Raw genomic sequence first — 17,495 nt, forward strand, 5'->3', positions numbered from 1 at the left:
TTTTATTACTTCATTAATTATCTTGTGAACAACACTGTTATATTACACTGTTTTGTTTTGTTTTTTTTCTTAACTTCTCCAACCAAAATGTTTAAATGAACCACTTTATCTATGATCCTGTTTTGGAATTTCTTCTTCTTCTCCTTTTAATGTTCAGGGGTGCTTGAGAAATCGTAGTGGTCCAGGCCCGTCTCTGAACTCTGGTGCCACTGCCCAGGTGGAAGCCAGAGGGCAATGGGCACTATAGTGCAGCTCTTGGGCTAGTGTCTCAATTCCTTGTCTGCTGGGCGCTGGGCAGGCCTTGGACACACCAGCTCATCTGTCCACACCCTTACTAGCCCCGATAGAACTCCAGGCGGGTACATGCCCAGGTGTCCTTACAGCCCAACGAGCCATGGAGCATGCTCAGTGCCGAATGGAAGCCGAGAGGCGCCCAATCCCGAGTGGCCACTTCAGGATTTCCCGCAGGCTAGAGCAGGAAGCGAGAGAAAAGCAAGAATTGGGAGCCAAATTCCCTGCCCAGCCCCCGGCCCAGCCGGAGGCCACCTCCCTCGGCTGTCTTGCTGCCTGCTGTCCTGGAGAGGCACAGGGGTCAAGCTGCGCGTGGGATCCCAGTACAGGACATGCTGCCCCTGGGAGCAGGGTAGGGGCATAAAGGGGACTAGACAGGCAGGTTAGGACCTGGGAAAGCAGTCTTTGTTTTGCGTGCCTCTGAGCTTGGGTTTCGGTTCTTTTTACAGAAAAGAGAAGCAAGTCGCTTTGATGTCATTTGACCAGAGCACCCCCGGCAGTTGCATCGGTTTGGGGACGTCGGAGCCGGTGCGCACCTCGAGCGCGACTGCTGCGAGACCCGAGCTTCCGGCTCTCTCTCACCGCCGAGCTGAGCAGGGCCATCCTCAGGTCCCAGCAAGGGCGCAGAGTCTGGGAGTCACCTATGCTCCCTCTCGGGTCCGGCCAGAAACGCTCAGCCCGAGAAGGGTCCTGGCCACGATCTCCAGGAAGGGGAGCTCTGCAGTCACGTGGGCGAGTCCAAGACTTGTCCTGAAGACTAAATAGGACTCTATGTACAGCCTAGCACAGTCCTAGACTCACCGTCCTTAAGAAATGGAGCTGTTGTTCCAGGAAGCAAGGTCTCCGAATAGTGGCTTGGGAGGGTGCTGGCAATGGCACCCTGGGTGTGGAGGTTGCCAACTCTGCAGAAACCAGACTGTGGGAATCCACTAGTAGACTCCTCGCACCCTGTCTATGTTGTAAAACTGGACTGAGAGCTGGAAAGAACCACTGTCCTCCGGGACCTCCTGGACTAGTACTCTGCTGTCCTTTTCCTGCCCTCCTCCTTTCCGTTTCTCCTGCACCCCACTTCTCCCCCTCCTAACCACCCTGGCAGACCCAGATATTTGATGGAGGCTGTTTAAGGTCAATGAACTTTGATGGAATGCATTATAATGGTAATAACAAGACGACTGAAGTTCAGAGAGGTTGCTTAAGGCCGTTCAACTAGTACTCAGCAGGAGTCAAGGGTCCGAGGGAACTGGAGAGCATAGACCGATAATTTAACGGTGTTTACGATAAGACAAAGTTGCTTATATTTGGGGTCAGAGCTGTCAATCTATCGCTGTGATATTTTCTGAGTACATACTGTGTGTCCAGCTCAGAGCTAGCTGCTGGAGGAGGGGAAGGGAGATCAGACAGAAGATGAGGCCCTTACCCCAAGAAAGGCTATCATTTAATCTCCATCCAAGGAGCTGAGACCTTTGTACTGATTTTTGTTTTGCAAACTTTATATCATCATTAGAGGAAATTATTTTTAAAAACTTCCTCAATTCCATCTCCCAATACAAAGTTAGTTTTTATATTTTCTCCTAATTTTTAGCAATAGGTAGACATAGTTTTAATTTCTAACATGAAATCTACAAATAATTTAGTTTACAAATAATACTTGGTTTAAAAATAATTTTTTCCACATTTCCCTGTCTCCTCAGAGTCTTCATGGTTAGCATTTTCATGCTGCATACTATTCCCTCATATGGCCATACCAGATTTAGCCACTTTTCTGTTACTGGTTGATTCCAGTTTTTTGGTCATTATAAATAAGGCGGCTATAAATATCTTTGTACGTATAGCTTTTTTCTTCTTTTAAATTATGTCCTTGGAATCAGTGCCCAGAAAGGGGATGACTGGGTCAAAGCGTTGACTGTTTTACAGCTCTTGCTATGTAGAGCCAGACTACAACTGAGGGCATTTAACAACTAAATGAAGCAACCGAGGACTCACAAGCCCTCACGAAAGTACTAGTGCCCCCTATCTGTAAAGACTATTGTATAGAATAAGCACTTGCTGGCACCCATGATGTGTCGGGTCCACGCTAGCAGTACACCTGGAGATGAATGAGAGGCAGTTCCCAGCCTGAAGAGCACAGAAGCTGTGGCGTTTCAACCTTTTTCTCCTCCTAGGACACAAAATATTCAAAACTGCTACACATTTAAGGGCAGGCTCAGAATTTGGTGATTCTCCAAAATTCTGCAGGGACTTGAACCACTAGCATGTTTTCTAATCAACAGAATCTTAATCAAAGAGGGTGTATTTTTGGCTTTGATGAAGCAGGTGGCTGACTCCTCGCTGTAACTCCATTCCTTTTTCTCAGATTCAAGACAGAATATCAGGATGCAAGGGGGTGAGAGGGATGGACAGATAACATAAATCCACTTTGATTTTTAAAAACAAGCAAACCATTCCCAAGCATAGGCATTTGTGCTGTGACACAACTGGACAAGTAAGATGATCCTTTTATGTGTAAATCTGTGCACAGGGCTCCTTGTAGGTAGGCCTGGATCACAAGGAGACATAACCGTGCTGTTAACAAATGCACTGGGGCATGTGTCTGTGCCAAGCACTGTGCTGGGGCCCAGGCGCCAGGACAAATGGGTGCCAAGAAAACTATGAAGAACCTGGGCTCCAGAGAGGGTAAGTGGCCACAGGATGGTTGGTGTATTTGCATTCATTAAATACTATGTGCCAGGCACTATTCTAGGCACTGGGACACAGCTAGTGATCAAAACTGATAAAAACCCCTACCTCCATGGAACTAATGCCTAGGGGTGGGCGTGGGACAAATAGTAAGTAAATTGTTGAGAATGTCAGATGGTGATACATACAATGGAGAAAAATAAAGCAGGGGAAGGTTTTAAATAGGGCGCTCAAAGATGGCCTCAATGAGATGACATTTGAATAAAGATGGCTGGGAGAAGAGCGCTCCAGACAGGCCCTGAGGCAGGAGCAAGGAGGCCAGTGGGGATTGGGGGTAGCAGGAGGAGATGAGGTCAGAGAGGGAGTTGGGGCCGTTGTGTGGGTGGCCCCGTAAGCATTTTAAGGATTTCCGCTTAACTCATAGTGAAGCTGGGACCCAGTGGATCGTGTAAGACATGGTCTGGTTTGGCACGGAGAGAGCCCTCAAGGGCGAGGGTGGCAGGAAGCCCAGTTAGGAGGCTAGTGGTAGGCTGGGAACCCAGGTTTTCATACTCAACTCCGTGTCCCTTCCATGTTCTTAGCTCTTGGCCCTCCCCAAACTTCAGCTCTGAGCTGTTGGGAAGGTCAGAACCTATAAGCGAACTCCAGCCTAGAGGAAACGTTTCTAGAAAGGTTTTCAAGTCCAACTATAACATCGTGCCATGGTTTCATTAGCATTAGAAAAGTTCCAGGATGAGGTTCTCTAGCACAGGGAGCCTGGGCAGTGGTACAGTTACATCACTGACCTCGGGCAAGTCTCCTAACCTCAGGCCAACCTACTTTCTTCTTCTGTAAAATGAAGCAAAAAGCCCTGACTGCTTCATAGTGTCCAATGAGATCATTCAAAAGCAACTTTTAAACATCATTATCGTTTATAAAAAGCAAATGTGAAAACGGAGCTAACCTCAGAAGGTTGACTTCGCACAGCACTTCTAAATTCGCTTGAAAAAGCGCCAAGCCGGAGTTTGTCTCCTCCGCGGTTTGTCGGAACCCGCTTCCCTCTCACCTAGCGCCGCGGGCGGGGCTGGGAGCAGCAGCCCAGCGGTGCAGGGTAGTAGGGGTGGGAGGGAGGTGGTCCTGGGGTCCAGGGCGGAGATGCTGAGAACACTGGCCCCCTGACCTGACTCAGGGCTCTCTCGGCAGTACTCGCAGCCGGGGCCATCTGCTGGCGCACGGGGCGGGGAGCGGGTGCGGGCCACCGGCGGGAGGACGGGCGGGGCGGGCGGCCGCGACGCAGACTGGGCGGAGCCGCCCCCGCCCTCGCTCCCTCCGTCCCTCCTCCCGCCAGCCCCAGGCTCCGGGGGCCCGAGCCACGCGCTCTTTCTCCGACAGCTGCCTGAGGAGCCCAACGCACCGTGCCGCGTCCTGCCCCGTCTGTCCTCGCGGGTCGCCGCGCTATGACCACCCAGCAAATAGTCCTCCAGGGTCCGGGACCATGGGGCTTCCGCCTCGTGGGGGGCAAGGACTTCGAGCAGCCTCTCGCCATTTCCCGGGTAAGAACAGCCTGGGACGCGCGGGGAGCGGCGTGCGCTGGAGGGCACCTAGGGAGGCTGGGGCTCCGCGGACGCTGTCGGAGACGGCGGGTTCGGGAGCCCGGGACGGAGCTGGGACGGCCGGGCGTATCCAGGTGCACTGGGGTGCGCCGACCGCTGAGCGCTTTCAGCGCACCTGGGCCCCGCCGCCTCTTCCCCAGCGCTGCGCTCCCGGGCGAGCCGGTCGATGGCCCGCGCGCACTTTCGGTGTCCACGAGAAACACTGGGGCTGTTTTCATTCTTTTGCCCCGGAAGCTCGGCCCGGCGTGTGGACGCGCTTTGTCAGCGGGCGAGGGGATGAGGGTCCCCGCAGACCCCGCCCGCTGGGAGGTAGCACTTCTCCGATCTTCGTAAGTCACAGAGTGGCGGAAAGCAGTTTGTAAGCAGCAGGAACGACCTGGAAAGTGAGGTGGAGTGGGTAGGAAGTTTACTGGGGGCGAGTGGAATGAACTTTAAAAACAACCACCAAAACAACTAGTTTTCCATTCTTTGGACTTGATGCATGGCCACTCTCACCTCGCTCATGCCTTTTGGAGAAAAGGCGGGATTTTGGAAACAAACCCGAATAAACCCTCTTGGACATTCCCCTCCCCCAGCGGGAGGTGGCTGTGCCATATTTCGGTCTGGCATTCACGGATTATCAGCCTATCAGCCGTTTTCCCCCCAGGAATACTGGGGTGGGGTGGATTTCCACCTTGTGTGTGTGTGTGTCAGGGGTTGGCTGGTGCTTGAAAGCTTCTTAGAGGGTCCTCATCTCTTTGGAAGGGCTCAGGTTCAATCGGAGACCACCAGACCCATCACCCCCAAATAAAGCCCCACGGAGACCCAGACTCAGGGTTTGGAGAGCCAGGCTTTGGTCATCTAGTCTGGGCTAAAGGCAAGCTTTTTGTCCCACTGAGACTTGCCACATTCAATGCCTGAACCTAGAAGGGGGCCAATGCATACTTTTTGACTGAATGAAAAAAGCACTCCCTGGTGTTCACGTCTTACCTAAAGGCCTCGCATTCCATTCTTGGGTCCATCTGCTTGCTGAAGCTGACCTTAAACGTGCCTGCCTCCCTAGCCATCGGAACATCCCTCTTTTTACTTGGGGGAAGAGGAAGCTCCCTCTGGGTCCTTTTGACTTAAGTCTCAGCCTCCAGCAGCTGAAGGAGTGTGGTGGGAGGTGCAGGAGGAAAAGAATTGGGGGCCTCCTCTTGGCTTCTCTGCCATCCACAGTTATACCCACATTTCTTTCCATGGGGGCCTAGTGGAGTGAAGAGGTCTTCTCTGACCACCCCATCCCCAAAAGGGGCAGGTGCCTCAGTTCTTTGGCCCTGTCGTCCCACTGTTTTCCATCTGCTGACCTATGAAAACCTCTTGGATTATTTTTGCAGGTACATGCTGTCTTCATAGCCAGCAGCTGAATTCTCAAGTGTAGGAACTGTGCCTTCCTTTTATCTGGACCCCCGCCCCCAAGCCTGGCACAGAGCTGAACCTGGCCTAGCCCAGAAATCTTTGCAGGCTTATTAATAAATGCTTGTCCAGGGGAGGCACATTTAGACTTGGTTACCTCATAGTCCATTTGTCCTTGCTCTTTGTGTCTATAATTAACCTGTCAGCCCTCTCTACTTCTGAATTTATATGTGACATGAAACCTTTTTTAAGAAGTGGTGGATATATTGCCAATCTGTTAAAGGGCAATTACCACCTGTCATTTTAACTCCTTTAAAAAGTCTTAATACAAGTGGCACTGTGCAGGAATGATGCTCCGGGGTAGAAAATACAACATTGTAAATTCATTAGTTTGTGTCTTCGTATATTTTATTTATTAGCACAAGTTTACTGAGCATATGCCATATTCCAGAAACTGTGCAAATCCCTGGGGTCCCAGTCATGAGAGGACACAGTTCCATTTTCAAGGTGTTCATGGTCTGGTGAGGGAAGCGAATCTTTATAAGGCCCTTGGCAGGTGCTTTAACTGAAAAGTGAAAGTGACTCAGAGGAGGTGACATTCTCATGCTGACAGTAATTTACTTGTTTCTTCATCTCATTATTTCCACACTGAAAAAATGTAGGCCTCCTCCTGGGAATGGGAAAGTCACTGTCCTAAAGGGGCCATGACGTGGCTGTGGGAGAGCTGGTGCTGGTCTGGCTTCTGCTGCTTAACTTGAGCTGTACCTGAGGTGAGCCTCCTATTCTCTGAGGCTGCCTTCTTTCTCTCTCAGTAGCCACTGGCTGCGAGTTAAGGTATGTGAGAGTGCTCGTAAAAAGTGAACAGTAGTGAGGAGGGTCAGCGTTGATTGACAGAGTCATCCACACCTTCAGGTTGGTAGGTGTGCTACTGTTATCATCCTGGTCTGACACCGTTTGCTCCTATGGTCCTGTGTATGTGGACTTTGAGTCTCCACACCAAAGCAAACCATAAACCATCAAATTAGGCTGCGAGAGGAGTGCCTTTTGTTTAAATAACTATGTTGGCTTTCTCTTGCATGAATTATTCTGGTATTGGCTCCAGTCTTTTGTTAAACTGGTAAAGCTTCTGAATATAACTCTGCAATCTTATGTACTGGAAATTGTTTTTTTCTTTTAACTTATTTTTTTATTGTGAAATAAAAAAGTCATAAAATATAAATGCGTAGCAAATGATTATAAAGCAAATACCTGTGTAATCACCACCCAGGTCAAGAAATAGAACATTGCCAACACCCCAGAAGCTCACTACACATAACCCTATCCTGACTTATAGTAATCACCTCCTTGTTTTTTCTTTATAGTTTTATCACCTAAGTATGCATTCTGAACACTGTAGCTTAACTTTGCCTGTTTCTGCACAGAATCAGACAAAATACATTTTTGTGTGTGTGTGAATAGCTGCTTTCACTCCTCAATATTTTCTTCTGTGTTATTGTGATAAACTTAAAATTTCCATCCACATTTTCAAGTTTAAATGGACATAAACTAGCTTTCTTCCTTTTCCCACTTTCTCATGTAAGGCCCCTACCTTGGAGTCCCTGATGATCCAGCCACACATTTGCCACTGTCCCCTGAGATTTTTTTCTGTCGGTTTCTGCTCCAAATCCCCAGTCGTCTATCTCCTTGATTTTTTTTCCATGTCAATTTCTTATTTCCTCTAGTTGCTTTCAAGGGAAGCCTTCAGAGAATCCACACCCAGGCCCGTATTGCTGCTCAGTTTATGTTGACTGTTTTTCTCTCCCAGCAACTGACAAAAGACAGGAAGGGGTAGGGCCAGAGATAAGGGGATGCTCTTGGTGGGAGGAGCTGCTCATTTGCCTGTTGAGTTCTGGGGAAAGCCTTTGCTAAGAGCAGCATGGTGTTATGGTGAATGCTTGTGCCTTTTGCTCAAATATCCTAAAGGGTGCTTAGTAATAGATACGGGGTAGACAGAGGGTCTTTTCTGGTTTTTGAGATTATTTCCAGCCTCAAGTAGGTTTACATCACGTCCTTAAGGTCAAAAGAGCAGGCCTTGTCTGTCAGATTATGAAAAGCAGGAAACATTCATAAAGGCTCATTATGTATTAATGGCCTTGCTCTGCATGCCCTCATTCTGTGAAATTGATCACCTGGGAAATCTTAGCTACTCCAGCTGATCACAGCGGATCTAAGGAGAGAGGAGGAAGAGGATGAACCAAAGGGGGTGAACACTGTGTAAGTGAATGCTTGAGCCTACTGGCATGAAATTCACCAAGTCATGTTAGGAGCCCCTGACCAGATACCCTCCCCCTTCCCCAGCCTCCAGGATCCAACCTTGCTGGTTTGTCTTTGAGGAGGACAGGGGAGAAGAATGGCTTTAAGGTATTGCAGCCTGGCAGATGACTGAGAGGAGATTGCCATTTAACCATTGAGGTCACACTCTCCGTAGGCTGATCAGGACTGGGAAGAACACCAAAGAATTGCTCTTGTGCTGAGACCAGGCTCAAGCTGTCACATTCCCTAGGCCGCGCCTTGCCATTGCTCCATGGAGGAGAGGAAAGCCGGTATTCTTTGCCTTTTACGGAGGGTAGCTCAAGTGCCCATAGGTTAGGTAATTTGTTTGAATTTACATAATTTTTCATTGACTGAACTACTTAACTTCCTTGTAAAGGAAAGGGTAGAGAATGGTTAAAAATGAGCAACAGTGGCTATGTCAGAAAATTAATTTTTTTTTTTGAGGAAGATTAGCCCTGAGCTACCGTCTGTGCCCATCTTTCCCTATTTTGTATGTGGCATGCCTGCCACAGCATGGCTTGATAAGTGGTGCCTAGTCTGTGTCTGGGATCCGAACCTGCGAATACCAGGCCACCGAAGCGGAGCACATGAACTTAACTGCTACACCACTGGGCCGGCCCCAGAAAATTAATTTTTAAAGGATGGTTTGACTTCCAGTATGTCTCAGAGGAAAGCCTGGGGAAGCTGCCAGAACTCCTGTATGATGCCTGGTAAAGTGTCCAGGGAAGGGACTCAGGCTGAGCTCCAGTCCTGAATACCACACTGGGAGACCCTGGGCAAGTCACATACCTTCTCTGGGGTTCAGTTCTCTGTAAATATAAAATAAAATAGTAAACAAACAAGCAAACCAATGGTTTTGTACCCTTTGAATATGAGGGCCCACTTTTTTATTGTTGAAAAGTGTCCCAGCCTCTCATGGCATTAGTTGTACCTTCAACTGTGAGTTGATTGAGCAAATGTATTATGAATTCAGAAATGTTTTCCGATGAATTTGTGTTGTGTTATTCATCTGTGAATATCTGTGTCCAGCTGACTCTTGTGTTATTCACAAGTGTGTCTGTTCCCACTTGAACAGTTTGTGTGAGAAATATTTTTTTGATTGGCTTGAGATAATGACCATAGTTAAAATGTATATAGGACTTTTTATATGCCTTTAAGTGTTCTAAGTGCTTAATATTCTCTCAGTAATCCTTATAAGTATCTTGTGAGGTCGATACAGTTCAGATATCTATTTTACAGATGAGGAAATTGAGGCATGGAAATGTAAGTACTTTGCCCACGTCATACACTAGTGAGTGACAGAGCTTGAATTTGGCTGGGCAGTCTGACTCTAAAGCCCATGGCTTTAATCTCTATGTCATGATAATATTTTGATAGCAGCTAACATATTTTGAATGCCTACTCTGTGCTAGTGCACTTGTATTATCTTCTTCTGTCCTTCCCACAACCCGTGACACAGGGACACAGGACACACAGTCAATAAATTGCAAAGCAAGGATTTGAAGCCAGGCAGACTGACTCCCAGACGAGCTTTAACTACTATATTCTGCCTCATGATAAGCCGTAACTGTCAATATTTCATTGGTAATAATGTTATCCAGCACACAGCTCTGAGAAGTGCTAATGGTGGTGCAGGCATCAACATGAGGGGTAGGACCCTCCTGGGCTCCTCATCCCAGAGCCTCTTGTGCCCATAGGGTTGGCTGGGTGGTCTTCCAGCTGCTTTGCGGCCTCAGCCTGAGTGCTCCTGGAGCTCAGAGCATCCCACAGAGTAGCAGGTCCCCTCCCTGTTCCTCCTGAAAAGCCAGAAGCCATGGCCCCACCTGGGAGAATGAACAGTCCGGCTGTGGGATTCCCTGTCCAGGTGGACTGTGAAGAACAGAAGAACAGAGGAGTTGAAGGATTGGCCAGAGAAAAGCCTGTCTGGGTGGCTAGGAGGGGATTTGGGGGCAGTTTTAGTGGCAGGTGAAGATGACTGGGTAGTACACAGATCCACCTTCCCCAGCCGATGATGGGCCTGGAAAGAGGCTCCAAAACGAAATATATGCGTGAAAACCTAAGACAAAAAATGTAATTTCTCTATGGCACTTAGCACCCTGTATGATTGTTGATATTATTGTTAGCCTCATTGTGGGTGAACTGGAATGCTCCTCCGTAACTGAGCTCTGTGGTGTACTTTCGTGTGTATTGTATACTGCCTTCTTGGTAAATGCCAGAAACATTAAAGATGATTTTCTGAAGAACACTCTGGTCTTGTAGGAGGCCAGATTCTTGACCTAGGACTCAGGGCCTAATTTTTATAGACATGGCTACTCATCAAATCAGACAATAAGGACATAGGTATGACATATATAAGATAAAGATGTCCAAAATGCAAACAGATAGATTAAATTCAGATGATGCAGCAACAGTTTACATCCATTTGTTTTTAGAAAAGTTTATAAAAAGTACTCATACTTCTAAAGCTGAACATACCCATACCCTATGACCCAACCGTTCTCCTACTTAAATACTCAATAGAAATGTGTCCATATGGGCACCAAAAGCCACGTCAAGAATTTTCACAGCAGCACTATTCACGATAGCCCCAAACTCAAAAGAATTAAAATGTCTAAAAACAGTAGAATGGATAAATAAATGGTGGTATAGATATATGATATAAAACACCACAGCAATGAGAGTGAAGGAACTATAGCTATGCACAATGACATGGATGAGACAGACGGACAAACACACACACAGACACACACACACACGATGTTTGAGGGAAAGAAGCCAGACATAAAACTGTAAGTGCTATGTGCTTCCAGTTGTATAAAATTAATCAGGTAAAATTAATCTATAGTGTTAGAAGACAGGATCATGGTAACCTTTGGCAGGAAGTGAGTAATGGGAAGGAGGCACAAGGGGGCTTCAGAAGTTCAGGTAGTGTTCTGTTTCTTTATCTGGGGCTGGTTCTGTGGGTGTGCTCTCTTTGTGAGATTCCATCCAGCCATATACTTATCATTTGTGCTCTTTTCTATATGTGTCTTATACTTAAATAAAAAGTTTACATAGGACCCCTCATCCTTGTTATAAAAGATCAAATAATATAAAAATGTGGAAAGCATAAGGTAAAAGCCTTCCTCACATCTTTGCCTAATCTTACTTCCCAGAGGTAAACATTAACAGTTTGCTATGAAACTTTTCAGACTTTTTTCTATTCATAAGGTGTTTTAAAAATTAAATTACCATATCCTGGTGCACTATTCAGAAGTCAGTGCTTTGTACTTTGTCTTATTTTTACTGCAGCAAATCAAGAATTAAAGACATCTCAATATTGTGAGAAAATGCAGTTTCTTTATCAGCCTGATCTGGGTTTAAACCCTGTGTCTTGTCCGTTTATTAGCTGTGTGTCCTTGGGCAGAGTTAGCTCCTGAAACCTCAGTGCCCTCATTTGTACAGTGGGAATAATAGTACTTGTCTTCAAAGGTTGTGGTGAGGATTACGATTATATGTAGAGGGGCTGGCCCGGTGGCCTAGTGGTTAAGTTTGGGCTCTCTGCTTTGGTGGCCCAGGGTTTCGCTGGTTTGCATCCTGGGTGCGGACATGGCACTGCTCATCAGGCCATGCTGAGGCGGCGTCTCACATAGCACAACCAGACGCACTCACAACTAGAATATGCAGCTATATGGGCTTTGGGGAGAAGAAAAAAAAGATTGGCAACAGATGTTAGCTCGGGTGCCAATCTTTAAACAAGCAAACAAAAGATGATATGTAGGGAAAGCCTAGCACTATGGCTAAATTGTAGGAGGGATCAGGGTACAGTGGTGCTATTAAAAAAATAATAATGGTAGCTAGTGTGTATTCAGTGCTTATTATGTGCCAGACATTATTCTAAACTCTTTACAAATATAATCTCATTTAATCCTTCCAACAACCTAATGAGGTTGATACTATTATAAATTTCATTTGAGGCATTGAGAATAACTTGCCCAAGCTTATGTGTTTGGTGAATGGTTAAGCTTTGGGTATGGGTGGTAGTTACTGGAGCTATTTAAAAGCACAAGGGGTTCATAGGGCCTTGTTTGGAGATTTTTGAGAGTCTCAGTGACTTCTTGATAAATTAGTCAGGCTCTTCTATTTGCTACTTGCTTTTTAATTGTATTCCTACCTGAGAAATGATGGTTGGTCTTTCAGAATAAGAGAGCAATAAGTCTCTTTCAAGTGTTGCACTTTAGCGTTAATAGCTTCCTTTTGCACCGATTGTGAGGTGAAGCTGGATTAAAGCATAACTCATCTACAAGTACCTGAATCCTACTTTATTTCCTCATTTCCTTGAAAAAATGGTTATAGACTAACCAAGAACATTTGGAAACGTTCTTGGGGTTTTCAGGCCATGCATAAGCTCATACAGCTTCTGTGGCTATAATGTGGCTTCAAATCTGTGCCATTGCCTGGACCCGCAAACAAATTGAGTCAGAAGTCTGACTAAGGAGAGTTCAAATTCCACATCTAAATGGCATACTGCAGGGCTGGGTCCTGCTTTTTCCTCCAGCTCAGAATCTTTTCAGTTTATATCTGAAATACTTTGACACAGGCATTAGTTCAACAGAAGTTGTCCTTAAAGGCACATGGCACTGAGATTGAACCTGAGATCCAAATTTCTTTATTCCAGTCTTGTTTTGTATAATGCTGAATTATAATTATCATTATTTATGCTATCTCCCCTACTTGTAAGAAGGACTTAAGGTGATTTACAACACCAAAACACTTTTCTGTTTAAAACACAAGAACACACATAATAAGATTTAACAAAAAATTAGAACATAGAAGAGAAAAGGGAGAGATGTGCCAGGACCTTTCAATCAGGTGGTTTCTGTAATTGCACACTACATTTAGCTGTGAGTTTTCTGGCCAAGGCAAAATAGAACCATGTTGAGTTATTTAGACATCTGCAGTGAAATTACTTGTACAGTACTCCATTTGCACAGCACCTTCAAGGTTGTTGACCAACATAGGGGCTGTATTTTTTTGTTTTACTGTTTTGGTTAGAGAGAGAGAAATACTATGCAAAATGGACTTTTCTTTCAAGGGCCTTCTATGTATTTTAATGGGAGTGTATGCCCTTGAAGTTATTTCTGGAGGAGCTAAGCTTTTAGGGTCTAAATATTTTTTGTTTACCTGATGACTTAGCTTCATTTAAGGAGAGAGCTGTGGGCGAAAGGATAGTTAACATCCCCCTTGATGTTTCCAAACCTGATGAGCATCAGAATTTTTCTGGGAAGCTTTAAAAAACTATAGATTCCTGGGTCCCACATATGGACCCTCTTCAGTAGATCTGAAGTGTGGTGTAGAGATCTATTTATATTTTTAAAACTCGCATGGAATCTGATGACCAACCTGTTTGGGAACCATTGCCTCATCCTTGCAAATATCAGAGCTTTCCCCTGATCTGTTGGTGAGCTGGGTCAATGTCTGGCCTGAGGTTTAGATGCCAATTCCAAGGGGCAAGGTTAACAATGTTCTGTTAACATTCAGGAAATTGACCTGTATTCCTGTGCACAGGTAAAAGTCAGAGAACCTTCTGAATACAAACGATTTTTCCCTTAGGATGAAAAAAGCTCTGCATCAGAACTGTTTGAACTATTTGACAAGTATTTGGTTAAAATCCCCATGTCTGTCAGAAGGATGACAATACAATTTGTCATCTGGATAGACTGGAACACTGTTGAGAGTGAAATGGGATACTTTTGAAAATTAAGCTGGGAAAACAGGTTACTGTCTTGGGCAAACCAGGTTGTCTCATAATCCTAGTCCTAAAACATTTCTACATATGATTTTGCTTTACATAATTTTTTAAGTAAGCCAGTGGTCACAAATGCATTTACATGAAGGGGTCAGGAGGCAGCATAAATGAGTTTTGACTTGAGGTTGAGGTAGGAAGAAAATTACAGTAATAGCTGAAAGAATGATGATAAATGGCAACTGGTACCAGGTTTCTGTGTTGGGGGCAATAGAGTGTAGTGGGGGTTAGGGCTAAATGGAGAGTAGATGCCTCATCTAGACAGCTGGTGCTGATTGTTACTGTATGGGAATATAGCCAGATTTTCTGATGTTTCACAAGAAGCTGAGACTCGAGGTTTTGAGTGAAATTTACCAATATGTAAATATTGGTAAGTAATTTAAATAAAAAAAAATCGTGGGCTGGATTCATTTCATGGGCCTCCAGCTTTCAATCTTGAGCATAGGGAATTAAAGGAATCCCATCTAGCTGTCAATAGAACTTGTAATTTTAAGTGGAACTGCATTTTAAAAGGTCCTCTGGGGAAAGCAGCCTCAGAATGGCTGGCCTAGAAGCTGAATGGGTAACCCCTTGAATGGGGTCTGCTTCTTTGAACTGTCGTTATGACAGTATCTGTCAAATAAAGTCACCTTAATCTCTGCAGAACTAAGGCCCAGTGGTTATTTCTTGGCAGTAACTGGACAGTCAAGTCAGATGCTATGTTTAAATTCCTTCGTTGTTCCCCATTGTTTTCCAGATAAAGTACGATCTTCTCAGAAGGAAAATACCAGGGCTCTTAGAACCTGATCTGTGTTTACATCTCCAGCCTCATCCTCTTCCTCTCGCTTCACTTCCTGTGTTTCATCCATGCCAGTCCACATGCTGTTCCTGTAACTTGGCGTGTTCTCTCCTGCCTCCTGTAGTACTTTTGCGTGGTTTTAAGCAATACCTCTTCCTGAGAGTCTTCCCTGATTCCACCTTTAGGCTCCCATTGCCTCTTTGCTTGCTTCTAGCACAGCACTCATCAGCTGTTGTACATGCCTGTCTCCCACAGGAGATTGTGAGCTCTTTGATGTCTGGCACCATCCTTTTCGCATCTGTATTTCACTGCCTTGGGTGGTTCTCACATTTCTTGAGCTCATAGTGTGCTCTGCCTGAATCATCTCATGTAATTCTCACAACAGCCCTCTGATGTCAGGACTGTTACCCCTGTTTTATAGATGAGAAGAGTGAGGCACACAGAGGTTTTAAATACCGCACCCAAGGACACTTAGCTTACAAGTGGCAGAGGTAGGACTTTAACTTTAGAAGCCACGTCTTAACCAACAATCTACACTGTCTTTCAGAATGTACTTGAGGAACGACTGGTGAATGAATGAATGAGAGGAGGGAGAGAATAGAAACTTGCTATTATCACAGAGGACAAAGGTTATCTTTTCATGTGTCATGGCCAGTGGGTAGGTATCCGGTTCCGTGTAATAGCAATATTTAGTTATTGAGACGTATGTTGAAGAAAGCAGGAGAGCTACATCATTATCCTATTGTGCACTTTTTAGAAGTAAAATTAAACTCTTCACAACCTTCTTATGTGCTCAGGAGTCTGGCAGCAATGCTCATCAGGACCTTGCAGTATAGGGTGGACGTGCTGGTTGGCCTCTGAGCAAATGTCTGCCTGGGGAAGCCAGAGGGTGAGGGAGATGTGAGTGAATTCTGCGTAAATGGCAGTTTGTTCGTTAGTGGAAATTGTTGTGCCTAAACTTGTTAATTCTCATGTAGCAAGAGTTGTGTGATCGAGTTGTGTGGTCTCTGAGGAAGAAAGCCTGAAGAGGGTTTTTGAGGATGTCCATTGAACTAATGGGTCTTTGGAGGAGAGTATGGGATGTCTTTTTTAGAAATTGATGCTGACTCCATTATGAGCTAGCCCTGATGGAATTTGATGGTCAGGAAGAAATTAGAATAGACAGTGTGGTATAATGGGTTAAATGGATACACTCTGTGTAGCCCCACAGCCTGCCACTCACCAGCTGTGTAACCTCAGGCAAACTGCTTAGCCCTGTTCCTCCATTTCCTCACCTGCAATGATGCAAATAATGTTAGTTACTTGATAGCATCACATAAAGATTGGTAAATTCACCCTTGTGAAACACATACCCTGTGCTTGGCATTTAATAAGCACTCCTTAACTGATGGCTATTGATACGATTGTGATGAATGGTTAGTGTGTAGTAAGGATGGACTCCACTGTTCAAGATGGGAATTAACCAGTGTTGGAGGCACAGGCCTCTCCTGAGGTCCTTTTCAGTTCTCTGTTATGATTTGGGTATTTTATAAGGCGTGGGGTTACTGGAGCAATGAAGATGCTTGTCCTGTGGCAGGGAGGCACCCAAGTGGTGGCAGGAGTTTGTGATACTCCACTTCCTTGTGTAGAAGGCCTCAGGAGATGGGTCTCCTTAGTTCTGGATTTCTCTTTGGCTCTGGTGGTTGGGTTTGGAGCCTCTGCATCTGGCATCGTGGTAAAGCAGAAAGGGAATGGAATTTGGAATGAGGGGATCTGGTTTCAAGTTCAGGCTCAAGCCTTGAGCTGTGTGAACTTGCATCAATCACAACTCCTCTGAGTCTTAATGTCCTCATCTGTATAGTCATCTGTTGGTGGTGAGGTCATCATTATTATTATCTCAAATAGGAGAGTGTATGTGAAAGGGCTTTGTAAAAGGCAAATTCCATAATTTGTTTAAATCCGTTGGTTTTTTCTTTTCAGAAATAGCTCATAAAAGAATGTGAACTTAATCTGTTTATGTGTGATTCCATCCGATGATGGTGTCTTGTAACTTTCTGAGATTTCCTTTGGCTTTCCATCAGTTTGACTTAAAAAAAAAACAGACCAAATGATAGGATGGCCAGGCTTTGATTACTCAGGCTCAGGGCTCTTAAGACTGGTTCTAGCTTGTCCAGGGCCTGTTGGGATGTACTTAGTAGAAATGCCTCTCCCTCAAGACAGTTTGAACTAAATGCTGGGAATTCCAGAGTTCTTAGCAGCCGAGCATATGAAAGTAAAATGAAACTTCTATTTTCATTTTCTCAGGCCGCCCCCAACCCCACCATCTTATCATTTTAGTTTTATGGGCAGTCACATTCCAGGATAGCGTTGTTGAGGGAAATGAATATTTGATTCCTTTTGAAAAAGTCATTTTTTAAAGGATAAAATGAAGTAGCATGATTACATATTTAACAACACTAGATATTTCAGACTCAGTCACTCATCGGACAAATATTTATTGAGCACCTTCTGTGTGCTAGTCACTGCTAGGCTCTGGGGATACCACGGCGCAAAAGGCAGAGAAAATTCTGCTCTCACACACCTTACTGTTTTGTAGGCTCTCAGACATTAATTAAAAAAAACCCACCAAATAGATTTACAAACCTAGTGTGACAAGTGCCATGAAGAAGTAGAAGAACAGAGTTTATTAAAAGGATGACAGGGGATC

The 17,495-nt window shown here is 45.3% G+C and overlaps 1 protein-coding gene and 1 long non-coding RNA gene across 2 annotated transcripts in view; both read left to right on the plus strand.

Annotated features, from left to right (window-relative positions):
- The first annotated feature begins 445 nt into the window (after positions 1-445).
- On the plus strand, positions 446-2,106 carry LOC138915892 (uncharacterized). The gene is made up of 2 exons (XR_011422317.1): positions 446-643; positions 741-2,106. It is a non-coding gene; the product is annotated as an uncharacterized lncRNA (long non-coding RNA).
- A 2,115-nt stretch (positions 2,107-4,221) lies between these two features.
- The window catches only part of PDLIM1 (PDZ and LIM domain 1), a 42,555-nt gene continuing 29,281 nt past the window's right edge, over positions 4,222-17,495 (plus strand). The window contains exon 1 of the mRNA XM_001501975.5: positions 4,222-4,499. Coding sequence (XP_001502025.1) covers positions 4,404-4,499 — 96 coding nt within the window. The 5' untranslated portion in view covers positions 4,222-4,403. The remainder of the gene's footprint in view (positions 4,500-17,495) is intronic.

This window comes from Equus caballus, chromosome 1 (genome assembly GCF_041296265.1).
Source record: "Equus caballus isolate H_3958 breed thoroughbred chromosome 1, TB-T2T, whole genome shotgun sequence".
NCBI lineage: Eukaryota > Metazoa > Chordata > Mammalia > Perissodactyla > Equidae > Equus > Equus caballus.